Genomic DNA, 15854 nt, shown 5'->3' with positions numbered 1-15854 from the left:
TTCGTTGTAAATAATATTGACATTGTGCATTAATTCGTTCTGTTAGGATGCTATTCTACCAAACTGCTCTATATTCTCATGGACAAGCAGTCTCAAATTATTAGCTAAGTAGCTAACTCTGTGCACTCTCATTTGCGACTGCTGCGATAATAGCAAAACGCACTATAATATTTTGTTTATTTTCGTCAGATACCCGACAACGGGCTAAACCGGCTGAGCGAGCGCATCCTGCTGTTCCGACACGACTACTGCTCGCCCAACGTATTGCAGCTCATCAACTCGGCCTCCGACGTGTCGGACGAGACGCTCGTCGAGATCGTGCTCACCGCCAACCGTGAGTATACACGACGACAGACGGACGCCGCACGACTACTGCTCGCCCAACGTGCTCCGACATGGCTGAATTTATCGGAAGCGCCTTTCCGATATCGGATATTGGAAGGCGCCTATAAGAAAAACAGCGGCAGAAGAGTGTCATATGGCATCACGTCATCACGTATTAAATAAATAAATACAGAAAAACACATCTCACATTTTACTTTCATCCGACATTCGATATCGGATCAGGCAATGTGAAAACGCTCTTAGGATGAGGGCGTCTTCTTAGATGACATCTAGCGTAATCTGACAAACTCGCCACGCAGTGTTATAATTATGGTATAATTGTGTTATAATTAGCCGTAAAAAAAAGTAATCCTTTACGTCTCGTACTTGTATAGATTTTCAATATAAGAATGAATTTGTCCTTATGTTTGTATGTGCAGCTCTCCTATGCGGCAGTGAGTCCGACGCCGCGCCCGCGCCGCTGCCGCACATGCTGTCTGTCCACTCGTACAAGTCGCCCACCTTCTGCGACTTCTGCGGGGAGATGCTCTTTGGATTGGTGCGCCAGGGGCTGAAGTGTGAAGGTAAATAGCAATTCACTTTATTAGCAGTGTAATAAGACTTACCTATGGGCAGTTAACTGTGTCTTGTTTCTATAAATGATCGATTTTACATTCCGACAACGCCTGTGTGCGGTGACATTTACGAGAAAACAATGGCTGTCAATGGCAAAGTAAGGCTGGTTTTAGTGTCACGCGGACCGTCCGCGCGGATCGCTCCGCGCAGCCAAATTGTATGAGAAAGTTGTCGCGCGGACCACTCTAAAACGCTCCCTACACTTACTACATATTGGTCCGGCGCGGAGCGATCCGCGCGGACGGTGCGCATGACACTAAAACCAGCCTTACTTTTCCAGCACTGCAACCTGTCAATTAAATGACTGGCAGCTGTATTAGAAGTATTAAAACCGTATACCTACATATTGGTATATTTACTATAAATTTGCTGAAACTGGTTTAGCAATAACAAGACGTTTGTAGCTCTGCCAACGAAAATCGCATGCAAGTTCTTGATCCCTCTAAATGGGACTTTATATTCATTTATTCCATTGTTGTCATGTTCATCAGTATATATAGGTCTCACGTCTACGACAAATGATTCGTTTAAGACCCTGTGAAACTTTCATAGTACGATTTCATCGTAATTCACACATTTCCATTTTAGGTTGCGGTCTAAACTACCACAAGCGCTGCGCCGTGAAGGTCCCGTCCAACTGCCCCGCGGCGCGGCGCGGCTCGGCGGCGCCGCGCTCGCCCTCCCGCGCCTCCACCGCCTCGCACGCCTCGAACGCCACGCACGCCTCGCACGACGACTCGCTGGTAAGGCGCATCGCCGACCTGCTCACTATCAAGTCGGATGACAGCTGAGCGTATGGCATAAGGTGCCATCCCATGACTTCAAAGAAAAAATAAGTAGAGCACTCCGCTATCATGTTGCTTACAAACTCTTTGACTTTTCTACGAATGCTAAGGAGCTGAATTTTGTATTGTACACTGCGGATTTTACAAATAAACCACGAAATAAATATCGTAGCATTTTAAGAAAAGGTGTCATTTAATCGATATATATTTGGTCAGCAACTTAATGTTAGCAAGTATTTCTAAACCAGTTCGCAATTAATGTCATACTTAGCTGCTGTAAATTGATTTGGTTGGCAAATTAATTATTTGATCGACAGTAAACGATCCACCATTAATCAAATTATGATAAACAATCAGTGGTCAAGCGGATTATTTCATTTTGGATTACAATTCACCTGATCCGCAAAAATTGGTTAGCTGAAAAATCTGTTGATCGGCAAATGTCTAACCAACCTAACCTACTTGCTGATCAGCTGATTATATAATCAAAAAAAATATTGGCCATCATTTGATTACTTTCCTTTAATTTTGTCCTTCAAAAAACTTACTGCCCATTCACAAAATGCGGGCGAAGGCTGCCCTTCCTCCGCGCCTCCGTTTTTTCGCAATTGCTCTCTAGGGGTAGGACAGACAAGACCACGTGGATAGTGGGGTGCTCTGATTCGGTTTTATAGATAACTTTGTCATTTTGGTAACCTTGATATTTTGGTGACCTTGAGGGTGGTGGTGTGGTTTCGTGTCACGTGGGCTGATTTCGCTCCGTCTGCAACTGCCGATTTTTCAAATTAAACGTTAGCTACCGTATTATATCAGATTACCATTCCTTTGATATGCATATGGTGTCTCAATTAAACTGCTTATGTTTTTTGTAACAACCAATTTTTAAATCTTGCTGACCTAATAATAATTTTGCAGCTCAACTATTTATTAAGCAGATAAATTATAACAGCAGATCGATATGGGTTACGTTATGTTGACCGTTTGTGAATTATTTGCTGAGCAAGAGTTGTAGCTCGATTTTTATTTATTGCCAGCAAAATCTTTGTATGCTGTCCAAATGATTTAATGGCTTTTTTTTGCAGATTAGTTTTAAAAACGGCTGATCATTTAATTACTTCCCTTTTGGAAATATAAAACATTCGTAAGCGAAATTCTGGTGAAATATTGTCAATACGCCGATTTATGTTAAGTTAGGAGGGATATAAACGAAATATCAACTAATGAAATGTATTTTTATAATAGTATTTATCTTTGGATGAATTTACAGTATTTAGGTACACGTAGAATCTCGTTAATAGGATCAAGACAATAAAATGTGTTTTATGTGTAGTATTAAAATTGTGCCTTTGATTGTTACACTTTCAGTTTTTTTTTTCTATAATTTTATTTCAATTTGTTTTATTTTTGTTATGTCTACGTCGAATGTTTTCATAAAATAATAAATAAGAACCTATATTTAATATTTTTCAGTTAGGTTTGATTTTTTGAATTTTTACATACACAGTTTCATGTACATAAATGTACCAATAATGACTGCATTTTATAATAAAATTAAAAAATAATGTTCTTCATCACACATTCTATGAAATGATTAGCTAGGTATATTTTATTGAAAGAAAATACTAATTTATATTTTAGATCTGTTTTATGTACTTAATTCCGTCCATATTTAATATTAAAGTATTATTTTGTATAAATCGTATATGCAAATGTCAATCACAATGAAAAAATCAACGATGATCAACTCTGGCTAACCTGGGACTCGAACCCACATCCTTGGATTGCCGGTCCAACGCATTACCAATTTTGCCAATTTAACCATTCGTCGTTCACCGCGAATTTATCCATTGCAACTGTGACATTTCGTCACTACGTAGGTAACCAGGTCTTGATTTTCGCATTATGATTGACATCTGCATATACAATTTATAAATTGTACTGTGGTACGTTCCACAATAAAAAAGGAAAAATTCAATATGTTTGTTAAAAATGTATTGATATATTAACATTAAGTTTATTATTTTGTATTTTTGCTTAATGTTAAGTTAAACGTAGTTTAATTTCGTAATTTTCTTTAGGTTTGACACTAACATCACATTGGGTGGTGGGTAACTTGGGACACAAATATGCTTGTAACTAATTTTATTTTAATAAATAACATTTTATTTTATTTTCCTTTTGAGTTTTATTTCGACCACCCACGCTACCCATCATCCAATAGTAAACATATTAGATACAACTTAGGAAATCCGTCCTAGGCCTCTGAAGGAGAGCTGCTTGGTCACTTTCTCTTTAGTAAATTATAGCTATTTCAGTTTATAAACATAACAGATACAAATATTAAACATAAGTATAAATAAAAGTGAAGTTGCTCAGTATAATTCCATAACCTCCCAGACAACGGGAATGCACTTATTTTTTAGCCACCGTGTATACAATACACCACCTTGTCGTGTATGTCGCCTCCCCACGGTTCAATACCTTTTACATCGCTGATAGCAAGACACTGGACACATCGATATTATATTTTAAATTAAGAATTCTTATCTACTATTTTTCCTGTGTGTGATTCTATTCATTCGTCATACTTTTCATTCACTTCTCCAAGACATAAGACCAAGCTCAAAACTAAAACAAATTATTGTTTTCACATTCCACAACCCTACAGTTCAGAAGACATGGGCATTATATATGGTATTTTCTATAAAAAGGGACCTTATTGTCGATGGCGCTTACGCCATTATAAACGATGCTCCGATATAAATACAATGCCGCGCGACGCTGTGCGGCGTAAGCGCCATCGACAATAAGGGCCCTTTTCATAGAAAATGCTTCATATATGTTTAGACGTCAATTTTCCACTGCTATGGCTACTTTGATTGCTTGTTTTAGCTTGAAGTATCGTTATTTTGTCTTTATGCTCAATTAGCTCCATGCATGAATTTATTTTTATTTTTGGATTCATAATTTATATCGTTGGAACACCGGAAATGATAAAAATACTTTTGTAAACCTTAACATTATTTTATTAAAAAATATTTAAAATGTTGAAAATTTTTGAGCGGTTGAAACGCTCATAATTTTTGGCGCGAATTCGACAGAGCGTGATGACGTCACACGTTGGGCGGTCCAACTGACGTTTGCTACTAATGACACTAATCTGTCGAACGCGTGACGTCACGTGGCGTTTCGAGCGTTTCGCTCACTAGCTTTTCGCGGGCAAATTTTTGTACTTTTTATTTATAATTTTAATGAATGGAAATGCATTTGTAACATGATATAACGGTAACAAACATCCGAATAAAACATCTTTCGTTCAAATATAAACTTCATGCATGAGGCTAATTATGTGGCACGATGAAAGATAGGTAATGTTATTCATTGGTTATAGAAAGTACTTATTACTTAGGTAGTTTAGCGGATTAATACAGGTAGGCACCTAGTTTGAAATTTACAGATACCGTCAATTTTCTACAGTTATATTTAAAATTGAATTTTTGAAGATACCTAACATTATATAACACTAAAGAAATCGTAGATGACGTAAAAAATGGGTATACGCAGATTGCAAAGGCCGACAAAGTATGATTGTTTGACATGACATGTTTTATAGTGTCAAATCTACCCAAATAATTAATAATAATAATAATTAATTAACAAATTACAAATACAGATTGACATTACAAATAGGAAGTAAGTACCTCACCTCAGTTGATATTGAAAATTATAGCTTGACAATGCAATTTTTTATTGATATTAATAAAGCCAATTGACAATATAGTACCTACATATTTAAAGTATGGCACGCCATTTTGTTAGTAGAAAAAGGTGGAATTTGAAACTGTTCAATTTTTAATTTCGCGCCGTTACCTACTGAAAAATTGGCTATGTTGTTTTTTAGGGTTCCGTACCCAAAGGGTAAAAACGGGACCCTATTACTAAAACTCCTCTGTCCGTCTGTCTGTCACCAGGCTGTATCTCATGAACCGTGATAGCTAGAGAGTTAAAATTTTCACAGATGATGTATTTCTGTTGCCGTTATAACAACAAATACTAAAAACATTAATATTTAAGTGGGGCTCCCATATAACAAACATGATTTTTTGCCGTTTTTTGTGTAATGGTACGGAACCCTTCGTGCGCGAGTCCTACTCGCACTTGGCCGGGTTTTTTTCTTAGTTTTCTTTCTTTGGTCATAATTGGTGTTTTTTTTTAAAGTCCTTCAAATTTCAAGGGTGCATTCCTGAGCTTAAATTAAGTAACTTTCTCAAAGAAACCGGTATTCTAATTAACTCCAATTTGGAGATTATCTCCAATGATTAATTTTTTTCTAATAAGGCCGCGGTAGGCCTAAGAAGCGCTGGCTGGACGTCGTGATAGCGAAAATGGAAGAGAACAATCTCACCCCTGAGGATGCCGAAGACCGGGCAAAGTCGAGAAGATTGAGTAGGAAAGCGGACCCTGGCCCTAGGCCGGGAAAACGCTAGGTTGAAGAAGAAGGCCCCTACGAGTGTGTACACTTGCCTTAGGGCCTCTTTACATGTTGATTAGTGTTTAGTACCAGTTATACATACTATCTCGGGCGATCGGTATTCGAAATGTCATAGTTTTCAATTGTTTGGCGGATAAAAACACCTAATGTCCGTGTTACAACAACGCTATTAATTAGTTTTTAAGACAAAAATAAAAACTATGCCATTCAGTTTCCTTAAATGTACTTAGCCAGACCCCGAAATTAAAGGAGTTAAAAAAAGCACCGTGTATATAATTGACCTTGTATTGCATCTAGCTGGGCAGCGCAAGCGGCAAGCGCAGTCGCTCCCCGTCCCGCAGCTCCGCCACGTGGGGGCTGTCACTAGGCATACCACACACGTTCGCGGTGCACTCGTACACGCGGCCCACTGTGTGCCGGCACTGCAAGCGCCTGCTGCGCGGCCTCTTCAAGCAGGTGCCTACTGTCTCTCTCTCCCCGTCCCACTCATCCACGTAGGGGCTGGCTCTGGGCGTACCACACACGTTCGCGGTGCACTCGTACACGCGGCCCACTGTGTGCCGGCACTGCAAGCGCCTGCTGCGCGGCCTCTTCAAGCAGGTGCCTACTGTCTCTCTCTCCCCGTCCCACTCATCCACGTAGGGGCTGGCTCTGGGCGTACCACACACGTTCGCCGTGCACTCGTACACGCGGCCCACTGTGTGCCGGCACTGCAAGCGCCTGCTGCGCGGCCTCTTCAAGCAGGTGCCTACTGTCTCTCTCTCCCCGTCCCACTCATCCACGTAGGGGCTGGCGCTGGGCGTACCACACACGTTCGCCGTGCACTCGTACACGCGGCCCACTGTGTGCCGGCACTGCAAGCGCCTGCTGCGCGGCCTCTTCAAGCAGGTGCCTACTGTCTCTCTCTCCCCGTCCCACTCATCCACGTAGGGGCTGGCTCTGGGCGTACCACACACGTTCGCCGTGCACTCGTACACGCGGCCCACTGTGTGCCGGCACTGCAAGCGCCTGCTGCGCGGCCTCTTCAAGCAGGTGCCTACTGTCTCTCTCTCCCCGTCCCACTCATCCACGTAGGGGCTGGCTCTGGGCGTACCACACACGTTCGCCGTGCACTCGTACACGCGGCCCACTGTGTGCCGGCACTGCAAGCGGCTGCTGCGCGGCCTCTTCAAGCAGGTGCCTACTGTCTCTCTCTCCCCGTCCCACTCATCCACGTAGGGGCTGGCTCTGGGCGTACCACACACGTTCGCGGTGCACTCGTACACGCGGCCCACTGTGTGCCGGCACTGCAAGCGCCTGCTGCGCGGCCTCTTCAAGCAGGTGCCTACTGTCTCTCTCTCCCCGTCCCACTCATCCACGTAGGGGCTGGCTCTGGGCGTACCACACACGTTCGCCGTGCACTCGTACACGCGGCCCACTGTGTGCCGGCACTGCAAGCGCCTGCTGCGCGGCCTCTTCAAGCAGGTGCCTACTGTCTCTCTCTCCCCGTCCCACTCATCCACGTAGGGGCTGGCTCTGGGCGTACCACACACGTTCGCCGTTCACTCGTACACGCGGCCCACTGTGTGCCGGCACTGCAAGCGCCTGCTGCGCGGCCTCTTCAAGCAGGTGCCTACTGTCTCTCTCTCCCCGTCCCACTCATCCACGTAGGGGCTGGCTCTGGGCGTACCACACACGTTCGCCGTGCACTCGTACACGCGGCCCACTGTGTGCCGGCACTGCAAGCGGCTGCTGCGCGGCCTCTTCAAGCAGGTGCCTACTGTCTCTCTCTCCCCGTCCCACTCATCCACGTAGGGGCTGGCTCTGGGCGTACCACACACGTTCGCGGTGCACTCGTACACGCGGCCCACTGTGTGCCGGCACTGGGCACTGCAAGCGCCTGCTGCGCGGCCTCTTCAAGCAGGTGCCTAATGTCTCTCTCTATTTGTCCCGCTCGTCTGCGTGGGGGCTGTCACTAGGCATACCACACACACACACGTTCGCCGTGCACTCGTACACGCGGCCCACTGTGTGCCGGCACTACTGCGCGGCCTCTTCAAGCAGGTAATAAGCGGACCGAAGTAAAATGGTGGTGCACTTCCACCAAGAGACTTTCAGCTTTTGCTTTCCACTGCCGGCGGAGTTTACGGAGCGAGCGAGGGGGAAATAAGAGCGGACTCCGTTCAAAACTAGCGTACGACGCCATGGCACAGCGGAGCCATTTTAACTCACTCAATCCGCTCCGATTACTCGCTGGCGATAGAAGTGCTCGTATGAAAATTAGTGTCCGTAGAGCAGAGTCCGACGGAAACGCCGGGGCGAACGCCGAACGGAGCTCCTTTCGCTCGCACAACCCGGGTTAGGGTTTATACCAGCTGTATCACTGAGGATCTAGATCCGCTTCCCGTCTTTTTTGCAGGCATTTCTTAGCTACATGATTTATTACAGGGCCTCCAGTGCCGTGACTGCCACTACAACGCGCACCGCAAGTGTTTGCCCCACGTGCCAAAAGACTGCGGTGGCGAGATACGCGATTCACATGGTAAGTGTAAGTACGCCTTTGTACTTACTATTTTTGTACTATAAACAATTGATACATACTTACAACTACACTCGTATCCAAAATTAGAAAAAACCGGCCAAGAGCGAGTCGGACTCGCGCACCGAGGGTTCCGTACTTTTTAGTATTTGTTATAGCGGCAACAGAAATACATCATCTGTGAAAATTTCAACTGTCTAGCTATCACGGTTCATGAGATACAGCCTGGTGACAGACAGACAGACGGACGGACAGACGGACATTGGAGTCTTAGTAATAGGGTCCCGTTTTTACCCTTTGGGTACGGAACCCTAAAAAGCAAACTGAAAGCTGCTGATGTGTTCATGAGATTACCGCGTTAAATCAAGTAAAATCTTATACGGTTTATAACTTAAAGTTGTTTTTATTTACGTACCTCTATAGCATCCCAATTTTTTTTACATAGCACATGAGAACACCTGGCGCGATTTCTAACTGCCTTTGGCAACTGTCCAACTGCCGCCTATTAAATGAAATGAGCGAGCGTGCCTTTTCTTGCAGAAGAGTTTTTATGTCGGCAATGCGGTTGGGCCGGTTGGCAACAGTCAAAGGTTTGCACAGATAGCGCCAGCATAGGTTTCCCCAGTCTCTAGTTTTGTTCTATGAGATTTGGCTTAAATCTAGCATCCAGGCCAGAAAAAAAAAAACAAGAATTTTACACGTAAACCTATGCTGGCGCCATCCGTAAAATACTTCGACCCCAACACATACGAGTATGTATGGTTTCATATTGCATTGTACGAATATTTGAAGGTTATTCATTGCAGGCGAATACCAGGACAGCAGCGGCGGAAGCGAACTGTCAGAAAGCGCACGACTTCCAGACGAGGAATCAGACGAGGGCGGTTCCAACGATGGAGCGTCCAACGATATCGACGACGAGGTACCCACCTTTTGAATCAAACTTCGTCAATCTACATCAGTGATAATCCGCCACAGACTTAGTCAAAAGTGTACAAGATTATCTGTTTTTTGAATACTTCTTCTTTCACATTTTTGTTATGCATTTTGTGATGTAATGATGTGTTGCCTGAATAAGTATTATTTTATTCTAAGATAAAATCCGCAACAAGATTTGTCCGAAAACCTAACAGTACCTGTACCTACGCCTTCACGTGAATCCCCGAAACGACACGTACCCGGTGCAAAAGTTCCAAATATGCTGGCCGCAATTACCGCGCTGCACTGCCAAAACGGAGACCCCAAGTGCCCATACTTCATCTATTGTAGAAGCAAGAAGCGTAGGGATAGTTACCTATCATTATCAGCCAAACTTCGTGCAAAATGTATCTTCAATCGCAAATCACAGCAACACGTACCGTAATACGCAGTCGAAATTAAAACTCTAACAACCTAGCGCATTTTTCGAATTTGCCGCCATTTTCTTCGGCAGCCTATACTGAGCGGTAACTAAAGTATCACCTGTAGGGATCGGAACCGGTTTTTTGCAAAAACTTAGAAATAACCGTATATTTCAAATACAAATGAGTTTATTTCATTACTTTTTACAGCTTTTCTTAGTTATAGTATAAGGGTTAGGGTAAGGGTAAGGGTTATTTCGAATTATTTTATACTCCATCTCCTACTCCTACTCGGCTGTGGTAACGACTTCGTATTATTAGATTACCCAATTAGAAATGAAATAATTAACAAAGAACGAAAAAATACCGGTTTCGTTACCCATACAAAAAAATACCGGTATCCGAAATCCGATCCCTACGGCTGTACTGTATCTCCTCTTCTGTAACTCGTGAACGTTGTACCCAGGTGCAGGTCCGCCGGCGGCGCGGCTCGGCCGGCTCGGGCTCGGGCTCGGGCTCGGGGCCGCAGCGCGACTCGCTGCCCGAGCGCTCCGCGTCTCGCCCCAGCAGGTAGGCGTGTGCGCTGGCTTTGTGAGGCTGAGTACGTGGTGGCGTCTGTCCGTCTGTACTGCTACCGCTCCAATACAACTACCGTTTTATGATTAGTTAATTACGATTCACATCTATCGTGTGCGTGATACATGAGAAAGGCCGCAAAGCACGGCGCCTTCCATTGGTGATCCACTTAAGTATGAAATGTAACTACTGTATGAGGCCCAAAACCCGCTAACTATTGAGACATTGAGACGCTGTAAATCGTATATGAATGATTAGGCGTGAGTAGTAGGGGAACTGTCAGAACGGGATAGTCTTATGTATCGTTCAGTAGGAGTAGCAGAGAAAGCGTTATTATTGTTTGTCCTTGTTACAGTCACATTTTTTATATTCCCCAAATTTGTATGGTTTATGGTGAGCTACAAATCTACTCGACCAATCATATTGTCGCATTACGTACGTTCTATCCCTCACGGGTCTCGGGTGCACGCGGTAGGCCACTTCTATAGGATCCTACCTTCTATAATGATGTACAATGTCCATCACGAAGTGTCCTAACCGTTTGAACGCCACGCCCGTCGTGAACCTTGTCGGAGTGCACGAAGGTTGATATTGGGCTGTACCCGCGCGCGTCATTTGACGTCTTTTGCGGCCAAATGGTCAAACATATGTAGTTGCCTGAAAATTAAGATTTTCAATTTCATTTCATAAACAAGTAACAAATTAAGATAAATTGTCAGTAAATCTAAAACAGTTGATTCTCCAACCAATGAGAGGTTTGAAGTTGTCATTTAAGTGCCTGTAAAGTTGTATTGGAGTGGTATCTGTATAGATGTTTTCCTGTCCATGTAATGTATAAGTTATGTGTGGGATTAGCTCGTGTTTGTAGCTTTTAATGTTTGTTTCTTAGATAGGTATGCACTACGTCTGTTTATGTTTCTTTAGATCTTTCTCTGCTTTGCTTGAACCCTGATCAGCGTCACCAGTGGTGATAAGGATTAAGGTTTCAAACCGTTCTAGTTATTGCTAATTATTTCCTATAGAGCAGTTTTACGCATTAGCAAAACTCGGCTTCACTTAATAGATTGTGCTGATTTACTAGATGTAGCTAGCAGCATCAATGCCACGTTTTTAATACAACGCAACACAAGTAAAACATAAGTAGGTACCTAAATAATAAAAATATTTTAAACTATAAACTTAGATTTATTTATTTCAGGATAAAAATTACACTATAAAATTATGCTTATCTTCTTATCATGATCGTCTTATATATAAAAACATCAAAAAAACCATCTATGGCTCCAAACAACAGCTATGCCACACACAAACACATACATCTTTCCCAATTTCACACGGACATAACGCCACCACCGCCCATGATGTACCCTCATGCCCTATACCTGTGAGCGCTGAGCTTTGATCTTACAGCTCGTCGTCGTCGCCCAGCGCCAACATCCCTCTGATGAGGATCGTGCAGAGCGTCAAGCACGCCAAGAAGAGGACCGGACAGAGCATCAAGGAGGGCTGGCTGGTTCACTTCACTAATAAGGACAAACAGGTGAGAGCTTTGATCTTACAGCTCGTCATCGTCGCTCAGCGCCAGCATCCCTCTTATGATTATCGTGCAGAGCGTCAATCACGCCAAGAAGAGGATGGTACAGAGCATCAGGGAGGGCTGGCTGGTTCACTTCACTAACAAGGACAAACAGGTGAGAGCTTTGATCTTACATCTCGTCGTCGTCACTCAGCGCCAACATCTATTTGATGAGGATCGTGCAGAGCGTCAAGCACGCCAAGAAGAGGACGGGACAGAGCATCAAGGAGGGCTGGCTGGTTCACTTCAAATAAGGACAAACAGGTGAGAGCTTTGATCTTATAGCTCGTCGTCGTCGCCCAGCGCCAACATCCCTCTGATGAGGATCGTGCAGAGCGTCAAGCACGCCAAGAAGAGGACCGGACAGAGCATCAAGGAGGGCTGGCTGGTTCACTTCACTAATAAGGACAAACAGGTGAGAGCTTTGATCTTACAGCTCGTCGTCGTCGCTCAGCGCCAGCATCCCTCTTATGATTATCGTGCAGAGCGTCAATCACGCCAAGAAGAGGACGGGACAGAGCATCAAGGAGGGCTGGCTGGTTCACTTCACTAACAAGGACAAACAGGTGAGAGCTTTGATCTTACATCTCGTCGTCGTCACTCAGCGCCAACATCTATTTGATGAGGATCGTGCAGAGCGTCAAGCACGCCAAGAAGAGGACGGGACAGAGCATCAAGGAGGGCTGGCTGGTTCACTTCAAATAAGGACAAACAGGTGAGAGCTTTGATCTTACAGCTCGTCGTCGTCGCCCAGCGCCAACATCCCTCTGATGAGGATCGTGCAGAGTGTCAAGCACGCCAAGAAGAGGACCGGACAGAGCATCAAGGAGGGCTGGCTGGTTCACTTCACTAATAAGGACAAACAGGTGAGAGCTTTGATCTTACAGCTCGTCGTCGTCGCCCAGCGCCAACATCCCTCTGATGAGGATCGTGCAGAGCGTCAAGCACGCCAAGAAGAGGACCGGACAGAGCATCAAGGAGGGCTGGCAGGTTCACTTCACTAATAAGGACAAACAGGTGAGAGCTTTGATCTTACAGCTCGTCGTCGTCGCTCAGCGCCAGCATCCCTCTTATGATTATCGTGCAGAGCGTCAAGCACGCCAAGAAGAGGACGGGACAGAGCATTAAGGAGGGCTAGCTGGTTCACTTCACTAACAAGGACAAACAGGTGAGAGCTTTGATCTTACAGCTCGTCGTCGTCCGCCCAGCGCCAACATCGCTCTGATGATTATCGTGCAGAGCGTCAAGCACGCCAAGAAGAGGACCGGTCAGAGCATCAAGGAGGGCTGGCTCTTGTACTTCACCAACAAGGACAAGCAGGTGAGGCGACTATATATACGGCTGATTTAATCAGATCAGGCCCATAAATTATATCAATATATGGCGGACCAACTTAGTCCACAACCATAGATAGACACCCCGTCCACACACAGAGAAATCGGTCGCAGGACGATAATTGCTGCCGATGCCAATTCTTCTACTCTCCACGTCAGCTCGATCAATTTATGTAATTTTTTGTGTGTTGACAGATCAAACGGCATTATTGGCGACTGGACAGCAAGTCAATAACACTGTTCCAATCGGATCAGGGCTCCAAATACTACAAGGAGATACCGCTCAATGAGATCTTAGCTGTCGACACCGCGCGGACACTGCACTCAGGTCAGCATTTTAGGTCGCTATTGCTATAGACGTACCTTTGATTAACAATACTCTTGTGTTGACAGTATTATCAGGTTTCAGAAACCTTTTTACCTTCTTTACGTAACCCTTTTACCTTTTGTTTCTGAAAGAAAATGCTATGCTGATGGAACGCGTCTTTCCGGGAAAAATAAACGATTAAAGCGAAAAGACTGTGACATGTGATGCATTCAATTGACCAAGATATATTTTAGATTCACTCATGTGGATAAGGAGATGTATGTTCTTACCAAAGCGTTAAAAAGGTTGCACGGGGCCGCAAACATTGGAGAGGGCTGTTAAATAAACAGAAGTTAGTAATAAAATCCGATCGTTTCACAGACGTGATGCACTGCTTCGAGATACGCACAGCCAACGTGGACTACATGGTGGGCGTGGACCCCGTGGGCGCCGGCGCCGGCCACACCCTCCCTCCCCCCGAGTCCGGCGTGGGCGCCTACCTCGCGCGCTCCTGGGAGACCGCCGTGCGCCACGCGCTGCTGCCCGTCACCGCCGTCCGCCAGCACGACCGTGAGTGACACGCGGCTACACCCCTCCCCCCACCCCCGGCGTGGGCGCCTACCTCGCGCGCTCCTGGGAGACCGCCGTGCGCCACGCGCTGCTGCCCGTCACCGCCGTCCGCCAGCACGACCGTGAGTGACACGCGGCTACACCCCTCCCCCCACCCCCGGCGTGGGCGCCTACCTCGCGCGCTCCTGGGAGACCGCCGTGCGCCACGCGCTGCTGCCCGTCACCGCCGTCCGCCAGCACGACCGTGAGTGACACGCGGCTACACCCCTCCCCCCACCCCCGGCGTGGGCGCCTACCTCGCGCGCTCCTGGGAGACCGCCGTGCGCCACGCGCTGCTGCCCGTCACCGCCGTCCGCCAGCACGACCGTGAGTGACACGCGGCTACACCCCTCCCCCCACCCCCGGCGTGGGCGCCTACCTCGCGCGCTCCTGGGAGACCGCCGTGCGCCACGCGCTGCTGCCCGTCACCGCCGTCCGCCAGCACGACCGTGAGTGACACGCGGCTACACCCCTCCCCCCACCCCCGGCGTGGGCGCCTACCTCGCGCGCTCCTGGGAGACCGCCGTGCGCCACGCGCTGCTGCCCGTCACCGCCGTCCGCCAGCACGACCGTGAGTGACACGCGGCTACACCCCTCCCCCCACCCCCGGCGTGGGCGCCTACCTCGCGCGCTCCTGGGAGACCGCCGTGCGCCACGCGCTGCTGCCCGTCACCGCCGTCCGCCAGCACGACCGTGAGTGACACGCGGCTACACCCCTCCCCCCACCCCCGGCGTGGGCGCCTACCTCGCGCGCTCCTGGGAGACCGCCGTGCGCCACGCGCTGCTGCCCGTCACCGCCGTCCGCCAGCACGACCGTGAGTGACACGCGGCTACACCCCTCCCCCCACCCCCGGCGTGGGCGCCTACCTCGCGCGCTCCTGGGAGACCGCCGTGCGCCACGCGCTGCTGCCCGTCACCGCCGTCCGCCAGCACGACCGTGAGTGACACGCGGCTACACCCCTCCCCCCACCCCCGGCGTGGGCGCCTACCTCGCGCGCTCCTGGGAGACCGCCGTGCGCCACGCGCTGCTGCCCGTCACCGCCGTCCGCCAGCACGACCGTGAGTGACACGCGGCTACACCCCTCCCCCCACCCCCGGCGTGGGCGCCTACCTCGCGCGCTCCTGGGAGACCGCCGTGCGCCACGCGCTGCTGCCCGTCACCGCCGTCCGCCAGCACGACCGTGAGTGACACGCGGCTACACCCCTCCCCCCACCCCCGGCGTGGGCGCCTACCTCGCGCGCTCCTGGGAGACCGCCGTGCGCCACGCGCTGCTGCCCGTCACCGCCGTCCGCCAGCACGACCGTGAGTGACACGCGGCTACACCCCTCCCCCCACCCCCGGCGTGGGCGCCTACCT

At 47.6% G+C, this 15854-nt stretch overlaps 1 protein-coding gene across 1 annotated transcript in view; it reads left to right on the top strand.

Annotated features, from left to right (window-relative positions):
• The window catches only part of LOC134748228 (serine/threonine-protein kinase D1), a 96525-nt gene that overhangs the window by 53805 nt on the left and 26866 nt on the right, over nt 1-15854 (top strand). Inside the window, exons 3-12 of the mRNA XM_063682949.1 lie at nt 190-334; nt 765-908; nt 1549-1703; nt 6535-6693; nt 8665-8758; nt 9562-9677; nt 10562-10665; nt 12082-12211; nt 13777-13909; nt 14270-14458. Coding sequence (XP_063539019.1) covers nt 190-334; nt 765-908; nt 1549-1703; nt 6535-6693; nt 8665-8758; nt 9562-9677; nt 10562-10665; nt 12082-12211; nt 13777-13909; nt 14270-14458 — 1369 coding nt within the window. The remainder of the gene's footprint in view (nt 1-189; nt 335-764; nt 909-1548; nt 1704-6534; nt 6694-8664; nt 8759-9561; nt 9678-10561; nt 10666-12081; nt 12212-13776; nt 13910-14269; nt 14459-15854) is intronic.

Source organism: Cydia strobilella, chromosome 16 (genome assembly GCF_947568885.1).
Source record: "Cydia strobilella chromosome 16, ilCydStro3.1, whole genome shotgun sequence".
Classification (NCBI taxonomy): Eukaryota; Metazoa; Arthropoda; class Insecta; order Lepidoptera; family Tortricidae; genus Cydia; species Cydia strobilella.
Note: the sequence above shows the minus strand (reverse complement) of the source record. Positions and strands in the feature narration are given on the sequence as shown.